The following is a 21,615-nucleotide window of genomic DNA, read 5'->3' on the forward strand; positions in this document are numbered from 1 at the left end:
ACACGTCTGGGTTCAACTAATATAAATCTCCATTTCTAAATACGTCAGTAGGTAAAAATAAATAGCATATGCCTTTCTTTTTTACATAAAGTATAACAACCACTAATGTTAAAAATCAACAAATGATTTTACTATCTGATCTAAACATATCTAAACAATCTAGTTAGATATAAATCTAAGACCATTTTTTCCTTACATAAGTTAGGAAAAATAAGCTTATATTAAGATCTTACAATTCATAAGCACTCTCAAGCAAGATCAACTTTTCAAGCTAAACTTTTAAACTTCATTAAAATTTTAATTATAATTACACACAAAACGGTAGCAAGTTTATTACACGTGCTAGGTAAATAATATATGATCTTTTTTGTTTCTTTTTTACGGCTCGTTAAAAAAAATTAAACTGATAATCATTTACTTGCAAAGAGCATCTAATTAGTGGTTGTGTGACAGTTTTAAATTTTATGATATTCATTAGTTAGTATTTTGTTAAGTACGCAACTGTTTTCTTAATCTAAATACATCTGTGTTGGTGCTAAAATATGACTTCAGTATCGTCAAGTGATCTTAGTAGATTTACTTCATAAGTTTTCTGATTAAGGTGCATCTAAAAATCGTTACAAAAAAATTACGTTATTAATTTTTTTAAATTAATTAGAAAAAAAAATCTTTACGCGAGAAGAGGCAGCAGTACTCTTCTGCTTCGTTTTCATGCTTTTCTACATGTTTAATCTTGTCAATTTTAAATTTTTTATTATTTATCTGGTCTAGGATAAAACATTATTGTAATTTGTAAAATATATACTAACATTAATTAGTTGCCTTTTTCCATATATTTACATTCAGATGTATTTATAGAGATTTTTATTCTATTAAGTTTATTTATTTTAATTATCATAATATTTTCTCTTTGTTTATTTTTAGTTTTTTATTACTATTTAGCATTTTACACTCAGTGTAACAATTATTTCAAGAAAATAAAAAGAGGGTTATTTTTCAATTTTCTTATATGAGGGGCATAAACTCAACAGAAAGGTATATTCTTCTTAGAAGATTTTAAGCTATTCCTTTCGCATTACTTTATTTAATATAATATGAAGTTCACGGGAATAATTATAATATTTTCATGAATCGCCAATTCTCATCAATGTTTTATTTTTTTTTCGAATATATTTGTATTATGTTAATATATGAAAGTAAATGTAAATCTCATTTTCAGGAAAATTACGATGTTGAGTAACTGCCTTATACTTCTTATGGTCGGCCAAGCATTTTCTATCCCGAAAACTGAAGAAGTTACATGGTATCCTACGTATCACCTGGCACCGCATAAAGGATGGATAAATGACCCTAATGGTTTAATTTATCATAATGGATACTACCATGCATTTTTTCAACATAACCCTGAAAATATTCCAGAGGGCACGAAGCATTGGGGTCATGCAAGAAGCCATGATATGTTGAACTGGGAATATTTACCAATTGCGCTTAGCCCTTCTTTAGAAGATGATATAGATGGTATATTTAGTGGATCAGCAGTTAATCTTAATGGAAAACTTACTCTAATTTATACTGGAGTGAGCGATAATTTAAATAAACAACGTCAGATGGTTGCCATATCTTCTGATGGTGTTAATTTTGAGAAAAAAGGAGTAGTTATTACTAAAGAAGGTGATGAGTCGTACTTTAGGGACCCTAAAGCTTGGTTTCAAAATGGTTCTTGGTGGGTTGTTATAGGATCCCAGACAACAGATAAATTAGGTGAGGTTTTATTATATTCGTCTAAAGACTTTTTTAACTGGACCTATCAGGGAGTATTAGCAGGAGGTAATGGATCTTTAGGATATATGTGGGAATGTCCAGATTTTTTTACCATTAATGGTAAGCAAATACTAGTTATCAGCCCTCAGGGCCTAGAACAAGATGGATTTAACTACCAGAACCTCTATCAAACTGGATACTTTGTTGGTAATTGGCAGCCAGAACAGAACTATACGATCGAAAAAGGATTTAGGGAAATTGATCACGGTCATGACTTTTATGCTTCTCAATCATTTTTGGCACCCGATGGTAGAAGAATTCAGATTTCTTGGCTTGATATGTGGGAATCCGTATTTGCAGAAAATGTTACTGGTTGGAGTGGAATGTTTACGATCCCTAGAGAAATATCGCTAAATGAATTCGGAGATTTAGTATCCAAACCTATTAGGGAAATTATAGGAAAGCGTACTCCAAATACCGATATTTTTGATACTATTATTTCTAGTAATCAAATGCTTACACTGAAAAATAACGTCTTTAGTAGTGAAATTTTGATTGAATTTAATTTACTTAACTCAAGTTGCAAAGCCATCCAGCTTTCTCTAAAAGAGGAACCAACAAGAGATGAAGGTGTGGTACTCTATGTAGATATTGAACTGAGTAGACTGTTTATGGAAAGATATTATCCAAAGTACGGTATTGACAAAACCAATCGTAGCGTAGCAATTGATCTTTCTTTGTCTAAGTTATCTCTAGATATTTTTGTAGATAGCTCATCCATTGAGGTTTTTGTAAATGATGGTATAGCTGTTATGAGTAGTAGAATCTATCCAAACAATAACCAGAGAAAATTTTCGGTTGCTCCAGTTGACGGATTTGTTAATGTTAGTCTAACATCTTATGATATTAATGTAAATAATCAGTAAAATAAGCACAAGAAAAGCTCTAGAATTAGTTTACTTTTAGTTTTTTAAAATGTAAAAATTTTAGTTTTAAATGTCTATAATCTAGTACAGGCATCATATATCGATGAAAGTGCAAAGAAAAATTTAGAATTTTATACATTACCTAGACTATAAAAATATATATTGTAAAATTGTTACTATAAAATTATTTTATTATAAAAATTGATGGTGCCTGACAACTACCAAGTAAGACCTTAATCAAGACCTTAATCATATTGTTAAAAAAAGTGTATGGAGTTAAATAGTAATAAGAAATATATCCTAGTATTAGTTAACTTTGTTTTTTTATTTACTAAGTATCTAATCACTAATTAATATACAATTATATACACATTTTGGATAGTATGCAATCATTAGGTTCGCGTATAAATTAGGATTAAACATCATAATTATTAACAGGGTTAACCGTAAATTAGAACTTTTAAAAAGCCTACTTAATATTTTTGATGATCAGATTTTTAAGATCTATTATTTTAATTAATAAAAGATATATATTTCTTATTCTTATTTTGATAAGAAACTAAGCTGGAGTAGCCAAAAGCCCAAACGAGTTTTGGCTCTTTGGTTACTCCAGCCACAATAATCTAAATTAAATATCAATCGAAACCTCCAATATTTAAAAAATATAAATGAAATTAAATCAAGTGAAATCAAAACTTGGTTTATCTTATCATCTGTATCATAAAACACAAAGTATTTGTGGATAAAGCTTCCTACTAGATAAAACATTCAGCACTTAAAGAGTACCTAAATAGAGATTAAAAGGTAGCCTAATCTAAAAAGGAATAATAAGTAGCAAATATCAATAAAATACAAAATGAAGAAATTAATAAAACTAGTAAAATGCAATATTTTCGATAAAAAATATCATAAAGATATAACAAAAGTATAACAGTAATTAAAGTTATCACCAGAAACAGAATTAAAAATTGACATGAAAAAAAAAGAAACAAATAAAGATTAAAAGCTTGCAAACATGGTTTATTCCCATTCATGATTAAATTATTTATTCTAAGATTTTTAAGGAGTGATGCAACAGATTTCTTGAAGCAAATCAAAGCTTACACAGACTTTATATTAGTTGAAAGATGAGTAAAAATCTTAATACTTTAATATTAAATAAATAAAAGACTTCCAAGTTAATTTACTCTTCGGAATGGGTATTAGACAACAGAGATTTATTCTTTTCTCCTCCTCTTTTTTGAGGTATTCCAAAAAGGCAAAAGTTGCATCAGTGATGCTTAAACCTCCTCGAAAGCCAAACTGACATTTGCCTAAGATGCTGTGCTTAGCGTCCATCATTCCTGCTAACCATATTTCTGTGATTTTAAATAAACATGGTAAAATTGAGATATATTAAAATCCTCGTTAAAAATCGGCTTTTTTTATTGATAACATTATTTTTAAATAAAATTTTGTCTTTAACTTTAAAATATAGAATGCTACATTTTTTATCAAAATAATTTATAGCCACAAACTCCAAGATTCTGAATTATTTTGTGTTTGCATTCTCAAATATACGTTAATATGTTTCTGTGAGTTTTCTATTAATTCCAGAGTTTTTTGATAATATGTTGTAGAAGACATCTGCATATGTAATCGCTAGAATTAGTTGTTTCTGCATAATGTGTGTAAGAAATTAAATAATTCATATCCATTTTCCTTTCTTGGAACTATCCCAAGTTTAAACAATGGGGACAATATTTTGTTGGGCTTAGTTTTGCAGCACATCTATCTTTAGCATTGGACAACTTTTTATTGGGACGCCATTCTTTACCACCCACTTAAAAACATACATAGGTACATCCCACTTTCGCAGATTATAGGACTTCTGCATTCCTCTTATAGGCAAAGTGAAGATGTACTTCCACAAAAAGCTTGCCAAGCTCAGCCACTTTGGATAACTCAGCTCAGGATAACTGTTCCTAATGCCAGTTAATATTTTCACACATTGATCAGATTAATTATGAAGAAAATATTCGCCAGATAAAGGAATATTTTGGCCAAATATTAAGTACGAAGGAGGAAATCCGGTAATTTTATTTACTGATGTATTGATAGCCTGATCAATCTCAGCGATATGCAAATCCCAATCCACATCTTTATCGATATAACATCTAAGAATAGTAGTGATGATTTAGTTTTCCTTTTTAACAAAATTGTAGAGAATACCCAGGAGAAAACTAGTTTTATTTAGTATTTTTCAAAATTAGGACCATTATCACACATGAGAGATTGAGAAATTGTGGAGTACGAAACATAAAGAAAACATGGTTTTCATCTATCTCGGAAATAAGCTATTAAGTGTTTTAAGTAAAATAGCAGGGTATATTTGGAAAATCAGCCAGCTGCCACAAACAACCATTTATTTCTGCTGAGTCTAGCCAAATTGCGAATTTAATTCTTTAGAAAAAGTGGATTATAAAATATGATCGTTATCGTTATTATTAATATAGATAAGAACCGAAATCAAAGACTCAACGTAAAAAATTGGAAAGACACTTATATGTGGTTCCTTAACTCCGTCCAGCAAGGATCCTTGTCGCTGATATTATCCATTTAATTGTATAGTCCTGCACAGTACTTTATTGTATTAATTGTAATTTGCAACATTAAACTATTCTGATTTGTCAGAGCCTTAAGAACCAGCAAAAAAACAGCAAAACAGAATCTATATACACCAGAAAGTTTTTCCACTAGAAAATTCTTCAGCCATACCAAGTCTAAACATTTCATCCAATTTTTCATTCAAAAGTTCTTGCATATAAGAAGAAAGAAGAAAATGTTTTTTTTCTTTAATAGTTTGTTTTTACTAATGTCTGTCGTAAATTTTCTTTTGCCTAAACTAATTACCTTTAATGCTTCTCTTTTCTCTTTTGATTAGGTAAAAATTCACTTATAGAGATAATCAAGGAATTATTAAATTATTAGAAATATTACACAAGGTATTTATTTCATAGCAAAGAGTTTTTTTTAAATGTTTTAAATGTCCATACCAAATATGAACGCATGAGTGACAGAAGACACTACTGAAACTTACATATTGTCAAAGGTGTTATTAGTAAAAACAGATAAATCTGAAACACCTATTATTTTTTGACAAGTACCATCTGCAGAAAAGACAATAAAATTTTTGATCGGATGAATTTTGTTTTAAGTTTTTTTTCGAATTTAAATGTCTTCTGAGCCGACAATAGGCGAATTAGTATCAGAATGTAATAAAACAGATATTTGTTGATCATATAATTTGTAACAATCATTAGCATTTAACCATTTCTTCCAAGCCAATTCTTCTTACCAAAATATTTTTTAGTGGCTAGTAACATCAGAATATCAACTACAATTAACATCCGATGACAAATTTAGTTTTTTCGTATTTGGGGATAGTTGGGACAGTTTTTCACTTTAAAATTATTTTTGCTAATTTACTGTAGAGCTCTTTTTTATATTTGATAAAATACTCATACCGAGAATTTGAATCATGATTATTTCATGATTTCTTACTTGATATATATCTTAAATTATTAACTGATTTCTTAGCGTAACTATTATAAGCTTTAACCATCGCAGAAACATTAGGAGCATCATAATTTACGGGGCATATTTGAGAGTTTTTTTTAAGAAGATTACTCAAGAACAGATCCTTGGAGGTAGTCCGATATTTAACTTCCTTTCTGCAGAACACCACCCATCCTGACAATTGGGGACCTGTTGCTAAAGGTTTAATATGTTAATTTTCTTAGCAACAGATCGTGAAACACAGTAAAATGCTTTGTTTGGGTCACAGAATAGGACAGAATTATAATATGTGTTTTACTGTACTAGAGGTTTCTTCGAGTATCTTATACAAGGAAACTAATTCATCCACCAAATTTAGGCACTGTAAAGCCGATTAAGATATACTCAGGTAATATGTTTTTTTCTAACCTTATGGTGAAAATGTAGGTAGCGTGATTAGAGACAACAAATCAAACCTCAAGTTTTTAATTGGGCGACGTTTCGACGATATATATTTTTTGTCTTTATCAAGGCTAATATTAAAAATGTAGAGGTTTTCGTAAAACTTATGACTAACAGCCTCTATTGCACATGGGAAAAACCATTGCACACGAGAAAATCCATGTAAATTTTAAAGGGGTCAATTATTGGCTTCCCTGTACATTTTATAGAAGAAAAGTAAGATAACTTTTTAAAGAGACCAATCTGGCAAACCATTGTGCAAAGTTTCAAAAAATTTTAATAAGCGAATCTTGAATTATTCAATTAAATGTAACTGCAAAATTAGCAAATTTTCGGTTCAGGTAAAACCAAACGGGCACCAGTAAAATTAATATTGTCACTGACATGACGTAAGGAAAAGTGTCAATAAATTAGTCACAGTCGATATTTGAAAGCAAGTATGAATTATTCAATCGACGAAAAAATAACCATAATTAAGTGGCATTATGCGGGAAACAGTTTTAGAGCAGTATCTGAAATGTTTTCAGTTTATTTCCCCACCAGCCTATTCCATCAATTTCAACTATTAAACATATTGTCAATAAGTTCGAGTCAAAAGGTACCGTAATAAATAATTGTAAATGTTCAATTCAGGATATCGAAAATAGAGCCGAAGAAAGAGAGAACGGAGATCTTAATATTCTACTGATTGTGGAGGAAAACAAGATGGTTAGTACGAGGGTTTTTGGGCAAGAGGTAAATAAACATCATACAACGGTATTGCGCATTTTAAAAAAACACAAATATTATTCATATAAATTCGAAAAACATCAAGGGCTGCAGGAAGGGGATGAAGAGCGAAGAATGGCATTTTGTTTTGAAATGATGGAAAGAGCAAATAGTGATAGGAATTTTTTAAGAAATATTTGTTTTACCGATGAATGTACATTTACCCTCAACAATGAATCAAATGTTTAGAATTGCCGGTATTGGAGCCAAGAAAATGAACATCGCTTTGTTCATACTCGGACACAATATCCCCAAAAAACAAATGTAGTCGTGAGAATTATCGGACACCATATCATTGGACTCTTTTTTATGGACTATAACCTAACAGCTAAAACCTATTTGGACTTATTTCAAAATCAAATTGGACCCGCCTTGGAAGAAGTTATTCAGGAAGATCAAATGATCTGGTACCAAATGGATGGTTGCCCGGCCCATAATGCCCGTATGGTTAGAGAGTGCTTGGAAAATGCTTTTAACGGCAATATTATTGGTCCACGGTACCGGATACTTTGGCCAGTCAGGTCACCTGATCTTTCACCGAATGACTTCTTTTTTGTCGGGTCATTTAAAAAGTGTCATTTATAAAAGTGTAAAATTTGAGAATCTAAACCAACTACAAACCGCTATTTCGTTAGGAAGTAGTAAAATTTCCCAATATCAACTTAGTAACGTTAGAAATGAATTTTATGATAGGATATTGTTTAGCTGTTAATGGGGGGTTGTTTGAACATTTGATTAATTGATGTTTTTATGTAATTCTTTATTAGTTTTAAAAAAGTTATTGTATTTTATTTGCTTCTAATTCAAAACGAAGGATTTTAAAGAGGAATGAAGTTTTAGAAGGTAAAGTTTTAAAGGTATAATATATAAAATATACACTTGAGTATACATGTATGAGATATATATTATTAAATTATATTTGCCGTATATAATCACCTTCAAGTGAACACAATAATTCAATTGTTTTGTTCAATAAAAAAATGCACAAATAAACATATTGTGAGATTTTCTTAACTTCAGTGTAACTTAAGTGTTCTTTCTTCAAGAAAGTACCCAGTATTTATATGTGAGTATTTATTTACGCCAAAATGCCGTACTTATCATAAAGTTCAATTGAAATTTATGTTAATTGAAAAATCAAAATCCTATGGTGATTGGCTTTGGAAGCCGAATGCGAACTCAAAATGAGATTCGGGTGATATTTCGAGAAACTCATTCCGATTTGCCCCTACTGAGCTAAAGTATCATGAGTCCATGAGTAAATTTGAGGAGCAATTCAGAACTCATAGAAATGTAGGAATTATCCCTAGACAAAAACCACCATCGGTAAGCAAAGATACAAACCTGGATATCTCATTCATTACTACAGCAAGACATGTAGACATGTTAGCGAATTTATCCCTAGATTGTAGAGTCCCCACCCTGTTTAATATTTATGTAATAATATCAATATATAATATAAATATTTATTTATATCTTAAACGTTATCGTCCTTTTTCCTCCAGATCTTTCTAAGTAATTGTCAAAAAATCAATAAGCCTCCCACTATCAACTCATTTCACTAATTAAAATGAACTAAATCCACCTAATCTCAACACTTACATAAAAAATAGGTACTGATAATATTTGTAGCAGTACGGCTCCGAATATGCCAGCTTGTATTTTCACGCATCAATTTCTATATTTTAAATATTTATTTAAATTTTCTTTTTTATAGATAAGTTTCATAGAAATTATTGCCATTTAAATTAGATTACATTTAAAGATCATGTGTTCGGATTATTACGGCTTTTGATCACAGAAAATTGAATATTGTTAACAGCGACTTTGGCACAACTTAACGAGAAAAAAAAACATTTCAACTTTCTTAATTGTAAGAACTAAGCTAACAAAATACGTTATGCGTATTACGAGTAACTTTCAATATTTTTTGTATTGCCTAAGAACATATTAAAAAAAATCAAAAATGTTAAATTATTATCTTCTGATTAGTTGAGATCAAATTGATTGCAATATTTTAGTCAAGATAAATATATTTTGTAGCAACAATTTCAGTAAAATTGAAAAATAGTAACAGTTTTCCGTTAATTTTACTATATTTATATACGTCAATATTACACAATTAATACAATACATATAAAAATTGCATCAACGTGGCTTGTTGACACCTAACCCTATGTCTATTTTCTTAAATCACAGTTCCTTTTATACCTATTTATGTTCTGTTATGCCTAATCTAACATATCGATATTCGATGGTTTGCGAGGCACATTTCTTATACAACTATCAAATATAACAAATGACACAGCCTTTATCTGTTATCTCATTGATTAATATTAATCTTATAATATTATAGGTCACTGCTTTCATTACTTTTTATAACAAGTTCTTCAGTATCTTGATTCACAACCGATGAGTAATCTTCGATCTCATTTGTCTTACTGATTATCACATTAGCTTCAACTTTTTTATGATTGACAATAACTGCATCTTCTTCTTTAATCATATGTACTTCGCTAATCTTACCACTAATCGACTTGTGAAGTTCATGAGTACTTTCCAAGCTGTTAATACTGTATGTACTTATAGAACTTCTGAGGGAATGAAGCTCCTCGTCTATAATACGTACTGATTTTAATACCGGTGTGGCGGGTTCCGGCTTAGGAAGTACATCTTTCGAAGAGGTTCTGAATAATCTTAGGTCCTAAAAAAATCATTATCAATAATTAAGTGTAAAATAGGTTTAAAGAATATTTTTCTTATAAACAAAATGTAAATAAAAATATACCTCATAACTTGGACAACAATGATTTAACTTGCACATTTCACCTTGACAGCTAACGAGGCACATTGGAGGAAGCTTCGCAGAAATTAAGCTCTCTGTGCTGATACTTCTGTTGAAAAATTCAGGCTGTATTGTCACTTGAGTCACTCCATTTTCTTGGAAAAATTCTTTAATGTCTTCCATAATATTACGGTATATCTAAATAAATGTTATAAAAAAGGTAATAAAAGTTGTTTTTTAAAATTTCAAAACTCAAACTTACTTTTGGATTTTCAAAAATAATATGCACAGTAGATATTACTTTTGATGCTGTGAGTTGCCAAATATGAAAGTCGTGGACATTAATAATATCGGGAAAATTATTTACTAATTCCTTTTTCATCGTGTTAATATTGATTGTATCTGGCATAGTTTGCAAAAGGATCATGCAACTCTCTTTCACTAAAAATAATTTGTGCTTAAGAATACTACAATAATTAAAATTAGATCAAAATTTCTTACTGTAGGGATAGCTTAAGAACATAATACACGTAGCTGAAAGTAGTGAAAACATAGGGTCTATATATTTTGATATTTCCGGGTGTTCTTTATCAGTAAATATGACCGCAATGGAGCAAATGATGACCACAGTGCAACCTAAAAAAGTATCGCTTTAAAATGAAATCTTTAAAACTTGTTATGCATGCTCACCAATGATATCTCTAATCATTTCCCATATGCCTTGACGTTTATTAGGCGGTGAAGAAAAAATGCGTCCAGTTCTTGAAAGTCGTCTTGCGCCCATTTTTACCGAATCATTGACTACTATTTTATTAAGAACTACATCTCCAGTTTCAGTGACATAGAGAAAGCTTCCTTGGTGGAACGTAAAACCTCCTATTAGAAGGTAGCATAGGCCGTTAAGTAGCAGACCTGCGGAACCTGTTAACAAAAGATACATGATTTTTCTAATATCAATTTTAATTCTCATATTAGGTAATTAATTTTAGACAAATCATTTACAATTCTCGTGTAATAAAAACCGTGTATACATTTATTTGCACTAATAAATTGTATTCTTCAAAAAAAAACAGTTTCTGAAGACTTAGTTTGGTACAAGATCAAACGAAGATACAGTTATACTAGGCATCCGTAAAGTAGCGGATAAATTCAATAAACATGAAATGGACCGTTTCTAGAAAAAATGCCCGAACCAATTTATTATGTCGAGTATTAGGTTTAGGGTTTTTCTACGTGGAAATTAAATATAAAGGTGACTCAAAAAAAAAGAGATGACGTGGAAACCACTATTTTTTAAGGCAGAGTCGGAAGTTTTTTTACAGAGGATATGGTACAATTGAATAGGGGTTACATAAGAAATTTTAAATGAAAAATGTTAATAAAATGTAAAATTAAAGAAATATCTATCTAAATGAAAAGTTTGAATTGAGTACCTCTTAACAACCTGATAATAACTAAAGCGATTTAAAAATTCTTTTTGAACGTTGTGAATGACATCTGGAGTAATATTTAAAATTTTCTGGCCTATTTGTTCTTTTAAATCTTCTAAACTTGCTGGTTTAGTGAAATACACTTTACTTTTTAAGTATCCCCATAAAAAGTAATCGAGCGAAGTTCAATCTGGCGATATGGGTGGCGATTCAATGAACCCTCGTCTACTTATCAAACGATCTAGAAAAACTTCATCTAAATAATTGTGAACGGGTAAAGCATAGTGTGACGGGGCTCCATCTTGCGGAAAAAAAAGGGGTTAGGATTCTTTTGAAGAAAGTCGAAATACCTCTCATCAGTGAGAGAGTCATCAAAAAAGTGAGGTCCTAAAACTCTTCCTTCCACTATACCGCATCACATATTGACTTTTTGAGGGTGTTGTGTATGACCTTCTGTGAACCAATCATGGTTTTCAGAAAATATTATCTGTTTTACAGAATTATTGTTTACATAATTGCTACATTTGCTCACAAAATTCATTTCGGCAATCGAAATCATCTTCCGATAGCTCGTGAAGTAAAAATATTTTATAAGGGTAGAACTTTGCTTTTTTCAATATTTTCTGCATAGTAGATCGCGATAAATTGATATAAAGCATATAAATTGATATAATGATAAAAACATTAGAAGCAGTGCTTGTGGCTTTGGGATTATTTTGGACCGTTAACAGAATATTAAGCTCATCTTCTTCAGTACTTGAACCCCGACCAGATTTTTGAGTATGCCGAACATGCTCAAATTCACGAAATTTTGCTTCAACCGACCGATCAGAATAAGATGCATTAAACAACTGAACCACCTCTTTTTGAGTACGTGACATATCTCCGAAGCTAATCATGCACAAGATTTCGATTCTTTCACGTTCGATTAATTTTCTCATATTTCATGCAATAATAGTAGGTAATAAAGTGTAGTTAACTAAAATGCAGGCTGACACTGCTTTCGCCTCTCAAAAGGAATAAACACTACTTGCAAATGTAAAAATACATCAAATAGTTGCATCAAAATACATTCACTTTTTGACACTGATAACAATAACTAAAAAACCAAAATACCAACATTTAATTTAGATAGTTATTTCTTTAATTTTACATTTTAGCATCATTTTTCATTCAAAACTGCTTATGTAATCACTATTCAATTGTACCATATTCTTTGTAAAAAAATGCGTTCTTTCTGATTCTGTATTAAAAGATGGTGGTTTCCATTTAAAAAACATATTGATGACGTCATATCGTTTTTTTTAAGTAACCCTGTATATTTAATTTTCACATAGAAAAACCCTAAACCCAATATTAAAATCGACGGCCTCGGGCATTTTTTTCAGAAACAGTCCATTTCATTTTTATTGCTGATGATTGATGCATTGAATATTAAAGTAATTTAAAAACTTTGATTTAAATAAATGCATTTTTTTTAAGAGCAAATTTACTATCCTAAACTAGATTTAAAAAAAAATGCAAAAATAAGAAAAAATAAGCAATTTTAGAACCCTAAAGAATCAACAAATTTGATCGACGTTAAAAGTTTACCTTAGAATAAGTCACTATCATAGCTACAAAACCTAAAGCATTATAGGACAACAACGATACTAAATGATGAATTTAAATTAACCTTCCTTACCTATACATAGAACAGATACAGGATGATGCATGGCGTCTTGATGGTCAATATGAAATAAAGTTTGCAACGCTTCAATATAAATGCTAAAGCAAAATGAAGCTAAAAAAACACAGCATATGAGCATGCTCATTATATCAATTCTTGTCCATCCGAAAGTATTTCTTAGCTTTCTTTCCTGTTTGCTCTGAGAATCCTTTTTGCCTTTCCTATCTTGGCATTCTGTTTTTAGAGTTATTTCTTCGCCAATGGTAGTGGTACTTTCATTTTTTTGTTGGTCTTCAACTCGGTCTGAGGCTTGTGCACTGGTATCACTGTACTAAAAAATATAAAGTATTTATTGTTTTAGTATAACTTCTAGTCATTGAAATTAAGACCAGCTCTACGTACTTTTTTAACAAAAATCTACATACAGATTAGCAGAAAGTTTTTGGCATCAAGATGTAACAAAAAATATTAAATGAAACATAAATAATTGAATCTGTTAAATTAATACTAATATTATTAAATTCGACAGCATGAGTTACTAAAACTTCAATGTAAATCCACCATTAAAGTATAATTTATTCAGTGTCAGCAACAGAAGCCATTGAAATTTCGAATACGAATACGTTAATGTATGCATACCATACTTGGTATTATACAATATTTATTTGTGGATTCTGTAATGAATAAAACCGAAATTTGGTAATATTTAAAAGTAGGTTTGTGGGTCATCAGATGATAGTATTCGAGAGAAAAATACATTATTATATTTTTTTAAATCTTGTAAAATATACATAATTAAAAATTTTAATATTTTAATATATTGAAATACAAAGCATATAGTATAGTATTGTAGTATAGAAGTTATGATTTTTTTAATCATTCAGTAAAAAGATAATGATTAAAACACTTTGATACAAATTTAAGGCATAATTAATAAAGACTTTGTACTGAGTTTGGCTTATCACTTAAAAGACCGAATGCGGATTGAACTTGCATATCATAAAATAATTTTAAAAATGTTATTTAATTTTTTCCATTCTTTAGGATGTGTTTGAATCTAAAAATTAACTCTTTCTATAACACCGAGGGTAAGTAACAAGAATTTAGTAAAAATCTGGTTTTCCGAACCCATATGTTACTGTAATGGCCTTCAGAGGAAACAGATGAGGATATATATATATACCTCCTATAAATTTTTAGGATTCATTTATATATTAAAAAATTAATATAACTGCAATGATTAATTATAATAAGTAATGCAATTTTATGATTTCCAATATACGCTCTATGGGATAACTATATTCTTCTTTTTTCTATTGTAATAGCGTTGATTGAAAAGGGAAAAGATGCGCAAATACTGTATAAAATTTCGTGACCGCGGCAGCCAGCCGTTCTTTGCTTTATCTAGCAATTTAGAAGCTAAGAGGTGGCGCCCCCATACCTAGGAATGATGAAACTCGCTTGGCAGCCTTGGTATTAAAAATTACCAGACATAATATCGCAGAGAAATGGGAGTTTTCGCATTGCGCTATTTCTGTTTGAGGACATATTCGCATATTCCATAGTATAAATTTGGGAGAAAATATTGAAAGGTTTAGTTTCATATTTTGTTTTTTTTTCTAATTTTTAAGTATAAAATCTAATAAGTAATATAAGTAATATAATTTTGCTTATTTTTAAAAGTACAGTATATTATAGAGTTTGCCTACATTTCGGCAGAACCAGAGGCTGTTATTTTTTATACAAGGTGCAAAAATATACATATGGTAAAGTGTTTTAAGCTTTTGGGCCTACGGCTTATAAATTAAAAAAAAATACCTTGAAAAAAAATTAACCTTAAAAACATATACAGGGTGTTCCGTTCATCATGTTACAAACTTCTATGGCAGATAGAAAACGTCAAAAGAAAAACAAAAGTTCATATAAACATGGGTCCGGAAAAGCTTCCTCAGGGAGCTAGAGCTCTTTGAAAATAACCTTTAAAAACTAGTTTTTTTTTATTAGCTCTGGAACTACTTTAGCTACCGCAACCAATTTTGGGAGGTAAATTATTGTTAGTACGTTTATTCTTTTGAACCTACTAATTAAAAAAAATATTTACCAGGGGCTTCAGAATCAGGGGAGTATTTGGTAAATTTGGGCCCATTTCTTTAAGACTTTAATTTCTGCCCGTTTGGGTATTAGATTATGATGTTCCTATGCTTTTTACATAAAAAAGGTGCTCTTAGTAAAAGTCGGTAAATGATAAATATCACCGTTTTTGTGAAAATTGACGAAAAGCAAGTTATGAGATACAAAAATGAATTATCTATTATTATTAATAAACAATTAAAAAAAAATCTGGCGTAAATATAAAATAAATGTTTAAAAAAAGTTAAGGTAGCCACTTTATTAAATTGGTACTCAAATTAATTAACTGTCACTTTAATTACCTTGAGGCATAAAATGTTTAAATGATTTTAAGTGTACTAAAAAACCAACAAATTAACAATTTTAGAACCGTAAACAAATTTTATTAAAAATTGGTATTACAAAAATAAACTTAAAATATTAATTGCTCAAAATGCCGGCCGCCACGATCGATACATTTATTGTATCTACGCACCATATTAAGGTTGACGTGGTTAAAAATATCAGGCGTGGTTTGGATTACTTCAGCAGCTGCGGAAATTCTTCTGACTCGACTGGAGTTTCATATACGAGACATTTCATATGCCCCCAAAGAAAAAAATTTAAGGGTGTCAAATCTGGTGAGCGCGCTGGCCAGGTGACAGGGCCTCCGCGGTCAATCCAGCGCCTTTCAAAATTTTCATTTATAAACTCGCGGACAATAAGTGGAAAATGAGCTGGCGCTCCATCGTGTTGTAGCCATAAGTTCTGTCGTATATTTAGGGGCAGATCATCTAATAGTTCTGGCAGTACATTTCTTAAAAAAATGAAATAAATATTTCCCGTTAAACGAGGAGGCAACATAATTGGACCAATTAAGCGTTCTCCAACAATGCCGGCCCACAAATGACCGAAAACTTATGTTGATAGCTGCTAAAATCATCCACCAAGGGTTTTCCTCACTTCACACATTCTTAGAATTAAAAATGCCTTCTTTTGTAAATAAAGCCTCGTCAGTAAAAAGGACATATTTTGGAAATTGAGGTTCTTCTGTACACCGGTCAAGAAACCACTGGCAAAAATTCACGCGGGGCCTAAAATCATTGGGTCCTAATGATTCCACCTTTTGCAGGTGGTAGGGCCGAAGAAGCTGTTCATTAACAACGTTCCATACCCTAACATGATTTACATGCATCGCATCAGCAACTGCTCGAGTATTTACTGATGGGTTATCTTCAAATCGCTGAAGCACTTCTTCCTCAAAATCCGGGATTCGGAGGTTCCTTTGCGCGCCATTATCTTGGCGTTTTATTTTAACAGAGCCAGTCTCCCTGTGAGCCAACCCTTTCAAAAAGTGTGTGAGCTGGGATTCGCCTTTCGGGAAACCACTCTTCATATAGTCCAGAAGCAGCTCTACTATTACATCGAACTTCCCCATAAATTAAAAGCATATCGGCGTATTCAGCGAAAGTGTATTCCATTACTTAACCGTAATACAAAGGGAATTAATATCGTGTAAAAAATACTGACAGTGACAAATTTAAAAAATACTGACAGTGGCAATGAATTAGCATTATTATTATTATTAAAATAATTAATTCAAGATACAGCATCTTAGTTTGGTTTTAGTCAATTTCCACAAAAACGGTGATATTTACCGACTTTTACTAAGAGCACCTTTTTTTATGTAAAAAGTATAGGAACATCATAATCTAATGTCCAAACCATGTTGGGGCAGAAATTAAAGTCTTAAAGAAATGAGCCCAAATTTACCAAATACTCTCCTGATTCTGAAGCCCCTGGTAAATTTTTTTTTTATGTTACTCACCTTTAGATTAACTTTTATGTTTTATAGGGTAAGTTTTTAGCTGAAAACTTTTAAATGTATTTTTTTTAAATCTAAAAATGTCTATTGTAGATTTGATAAAGGTCAAGAATATGAAGACCGAAACGTTATTAAAATTATATATTAAAGCAAGATAAATTTTATGTTTTAACAATTACTAATACCCAAGAAAATAATTGATTTCAAAAATACATAAGCAGCATACATAACCCAAAAACAATCCACCCTTTATATCCAACCAAAGAAAATGGTAAAATTGGATTATTTTTGGGTTAATATTCTGGTTTGATAAATAACATCATATTTCTTAAATTGCCCACGCATTGGGCATTATGAATAATCGCCATGTAATTACATTTTTCATATTATACGAGCCCCGTCCCACTTCAGTTGGCCCAATTGAAAATTCTTAATAGTTTCTGTTTAAACCCCCAAAAAAAAAGACAAATTTTATAGTGTTATATAGTTTTAAACAAATAATAAGCTTTACTTACTCTATAAACACAACAAAATGGGAAAGTAAACTCATTTATATTGAACATATATTTATTTTTTAAAACAGTCGCAATTCTTTGAGGCATGGGGTTTATTAAGTTCTGATACTACCCCTGATTAAAACTCTCCCAAATTTCTTGCTAGTGGATTTCGGACCTAATGAATAGAACCCTTGTATATGCCTAAAGAGTTAAAATAAAATAAAAAATAGAAACAAGAAATTTATTTCTACTATTTAAAATATGATTCAAAAATTTATCAATCAACCAAAATCTAATTTTAGAGATAACACATAATGTTTATATGAGATACTTTTTGGTATTGTAATATTGTGGAATAAAGATTCGATAAAAGAATAATAAATTCATTTTTTACTAAGCGGGCCAACTGAAATAAGACGGGGCTCGTATATATTTTTAGCAGAAAATTTTACATAACGAAATAATCATAAATAAATGGTAGTAAAAGTATTTACATATAAAGATTATTTAAACAATCTTTATCAATATTTTTATTTTATTTGTTTAAACATTGACTGAAGAGGCAAGATTTAATTTTCAATCATTGATTAGATACGATACGTATTTTGCTATGCGGCTTCTTAGAAGTTTGTTTTTCTCTCGTTTGCTGGTATTTTTCAGTTTCCCATTTAAAAAAACTAAAAGAATTTTCAAAAAACTAAGAGAATTGTTTTTTCTCTTCCTAGTATTAGTACATCCCCGATAAGCACACTCGTTAATTTTGCTTGAATTTGACATAATTCAAAACAATAATAATACAAAACATTACGCCAAACATGCAAAAACTCCCTTAGACGATGCTGGCGAGCTCCGCTAAACAATAATGAGACACAAACGGCAAAAAGATTTCCGCGCGCGTTTGAGCGTGGCGCCATCTATCCGCCGCGCGCTTTTTGGGTCACGTTTTTGCCCGTAAATATGCGTATCTTCTCGCCTTTTCAATCAACGGTAATAGTAAGATGTTATGTTATGTAGTTTCTATAGTAACATGAGTATATTGCAAACTGAATCAACTATCGTCGCATTATTACAAAAAAATTGATCGGAGGCTGATTGCTTGTCAGTGTCAGATGTGTAGGTGTTGCACATATTATATCTGAAGTTTCGTCATCCTAGGGGTGAAGCTTTTGGGGAATAATGTGGGTTGGTCGTGGATTGGTGCCATATCATATAGGATCTAAAACTTTTATCTTATGTTTAAGAGGTGAAAAAAGAGCGTAAACCTCTCAAAAAATTCATACAATATTGGTCAAACAGCAAAGTTGTAGCTCTTGGAAAGACAAGTCTACTGATATATCGACTATCAAAAAAAATTATTTCATACTCACTACAAAACATTCTTTAAAAATAAAAAAATATTTATTTAGATATAACTCAAAATTAGTATGTTCAGTATAAGATATTTTAAATGTATGAAGTGTAGTTTCAAAATTATTATATGAGGGAGTGGGGAAATCATTTTGCAAAATAATTTTTTAAATTTATCTTTAAGGCAACATTTTTGTCGCAGTAGATACGAAGAGCAAAGTCGAAGCACCTGAAAATACTTTATATTTCAGTATGAAAATTTTTTGATAGTCGATATATATAGAGTGTTTCTTAAAGACGTGCTAATATTTAAGGGAGTGATTTCTGGACCCATTTTAAGAAAAAAAGTTCTATGAACATATATCCTAAACTTTTGAGATACAGGGTGTTAAAGTTTTCAAAAAAAAAATCAGTTTTTTAATAATAACTTAAACAATAATGTAGATATTTTTATGAAATTTGGTACATATATTCTATGTATCAAGACTCATTTTCTGATGTGCCAAAAAAATATTTTCATTGCCAGTAGCTTCCCTATAGGTCTTCTATTGAATATTTTTAGTGAAAAAAATACTACGCCACTGCTTATACTTAAAATAAACATTACGTTTAAAGTCCTCAATCACTTTTTAGCAAATTTGATCTCTTGGTTTTTTTTCGTCCGACGCATGGTTTTCGCTTTAAAAAATTAAAATAATTTTACTTCCCTAAAAAGCCAGCTCGTTGCCCATAGCAACGAGCAACAAGAAACATACATTGGAGACTCTGCGGCTTTATTTGCGTTAAATAAAGACGCGTTATGGCACTTTTTTTACTCCTATTTACTTTTTAAACGCCATATAAACATGTATATTTCTTAAGTTATTTAAATCTTTTAACTTTTCATAAGTTAAAACATTTAAATAATTTAAGAAAGCTTCTCAAAAGTTAAGACGTTTGGACATATGTTCATAGGGACTTTGTTTCTTAAAATGGGTCCAGGAATCACCCCCTTAAATATTAGCACGTCTTTAAGGAACACCCTGTATAACAGTAGACGCATCTTTTCTAGAGCTACAACTGCTATTTGAGCGAAAATGCATGAATTTTTTCCTGACAAGTTACAGAATAAAAACTCGTTTTTCGAAGGTTTTCCCAACTTTTTATCTCCTAAGTTCACCCCTCGACTTTGACATCGAGAAATAAAATGCAAGGTATAGATCAAACTCCGGCCTTTTTTGCACTTTTGAATATACAGTCTGATTGCACTACTACAAGAACCAAGCAGTGACCATTGTCATGAAATAATAAAATCTATACGGAAGTAAAAATATGACTGCCTCCTTCGCACAGTGTTGCGGATAATGCAGAAAATTAACAGAATCATGTTTATATCTTTTTGAGATAAGATGTTGATTTGTGTTGGAAAATGTCTATACAAGAAGGTAAAGGCATTTTTAATATTTTTTGTTCAGCCACTATATAAAAAACTCACAACATGCTGGTAAAGGAGTTTGTGTAGAGCAGTTATTTAAAACTAATATTTTGTTCTCAACAGATATTGCTAGAATTTTCATGTTCTAACATACCGCAGACCTTTACTACCCTCTGTAAAGACTCTCTTCATTTTTATGAGATTTCGCTATAAATCATTTGCTTGATTCACCTTTGGAAAATAATAGATAATGCCTGGTGTTATAAATACTTATAATGTTTTATTTGCTTAGTTAAAACTTATATCTCTTATAGTCAGTTGTATAGTTTAGTTAGTGTTTAAACTGTTGTTTAGCCATGCTTTAGCCATGTTTAGCTATACTTTGTTAGTTTAGTAGTGTTATTTTACCTTTAATTTTCTCCCGAAGATGCTAATATCCGTTGGGAAACATGCATCATGGGTAAAATAAAGGGTTGGTTAGTGATAAAGCTGTTTTGTGATTTGAGTGTCACAACAAAGGTTTCAACCATAGGACTATAAGTAATTCTTAAAGACAAAATCATAAAATATGGTTAACCTCAAGACGTTTAGAGAGCCACACGTGCTTCTTATTTGCTACAACTTTTTTCTTGTGTAAAAATTTAATTTGGAAAAGCCTAATTAAAGGAGAGAGCAAGAATTTTTCTCAAAAAAAGGTAAATTTAAAAAAAATCGCTTAAACTTCTAGTTTTTTGATCAAAGAGCGTTTAAAAAAACTTCATAATCTCTGTCCTGTCTTATGAAAATGCATTTAGTTCAAATCGTCAGCAGGTATGGAATGAACAATTTGTTTTACATCACCCCATAAATAAAAGTTCAACGGATTGAGATTGGAAGATGTAGATGGCCAGGGTACCGGACCTCAGCGACCAAACTATTAATGGCCAGTGATAGTTTTCATTCAAAATTTGCTTATCATCATGCAGTATTTGCATTATCTGCCTCATCATCAGTGGAATATTTTAAAGTGCTATGGGTAAGTTTATTTCTAAACAAAAATCTGTAAGCTACTCCTGTCAACAGTCCTGGATTTACACTAGGGACAG

At 30.6% G+C, this 21,615-nt stretch overlaps 2 protein-coding genes across 8 annotated transcripts in view; one reads left to right on the forward strand and one right to left on the reverse strand.

Moving 5' to 3' along the window:
- The window catches only part of LOC126738171 (raffinose invertase-like), a 34,152-nt gene extending 31,151 nt beyond the window's left edge, over nucleotides 1-3,001 (forward strand). For 3 of the 4 annotated variants that reach the window (XM_050443369.1, XM_050443367.1, XM_050443372.1), the window contains one exon: nucleotides 1,220-3,001. In XM_050443369.1, coding sequence (XP_050299326.1) covers nucleotides 1,230-2,687 — 1,458 coding nt within the window. In that variant the 5' untranslated portion in view covers nucleotides 1,220-1,229 and the 3' untranslated portion in view covers nucleotides 2,688-3,001. Of the gene's footprint in view, nucleotides 1-487; nucleotides 602-1,219 lie in introns of those variants that run through there. The other variant, XM_050443370.1, reaches the window with a different exon arrangement.
- A 6,530-nt stretch (nucleotides 3,002-9,531) lies between these two features.
- Nucleotides 9,532-21,615, reverse strand: part of LOC126738167 (zinc transporter 1) — a 43,308-nt gene continuing 31,224 nt past the window's right edge. For all 4 annotated transcript variants that reach the window (XM_050443361.1, XM_050443364.1, XM_050443362.1 and 1 more), the window contains 6 exons: nucleotides 13,354-13,669; nucleotides 10,930-11,160; nucleotides 10,741-10,875; nucleotides 10,502-10,680; nucleotides 10,243-10,437; nucleotides 9,532-10,158 (listed from right to left, as the gene is read on the reverse strand). In XM_050443361.1, coding sequence (XP_050299318.1) covers nucleotides 9,805-10,158; nucleotides 10,243-10,437; nucleotides 10,502-10,680; nucleotides 10,741-10,875; nucleotides 10,930-11,160; nucleotides 13,354-13,669 — 1,410 coding nt within the window. In that variant the 3' untranslated portion in view covers nucleotides 9,532-9,804. The remainder of the gene's footprint in view (nucleotides 10,159-10,242; nucleotides 10,438-10,501; nucleotides 10,681-10,740; nucleotides 10,876-10,929; nucleotides 11,161-13,353; nucleotides 13,670-21,615) is intronic.

Source organism: Anthonomus grandis, chromosome 7 (genome assembly GCF_022605725.1).
Source record: "Anthonomus grandis grandis chromosome 7, icAntGran1.3, whole genome shotgun sequence".
Lineage (NCBI taxonomy): Eukaryota > Metazoa > Arthropoda > Insecta > Coleoptera > Curculionidae > Anthonomus > Anthonomus grandis.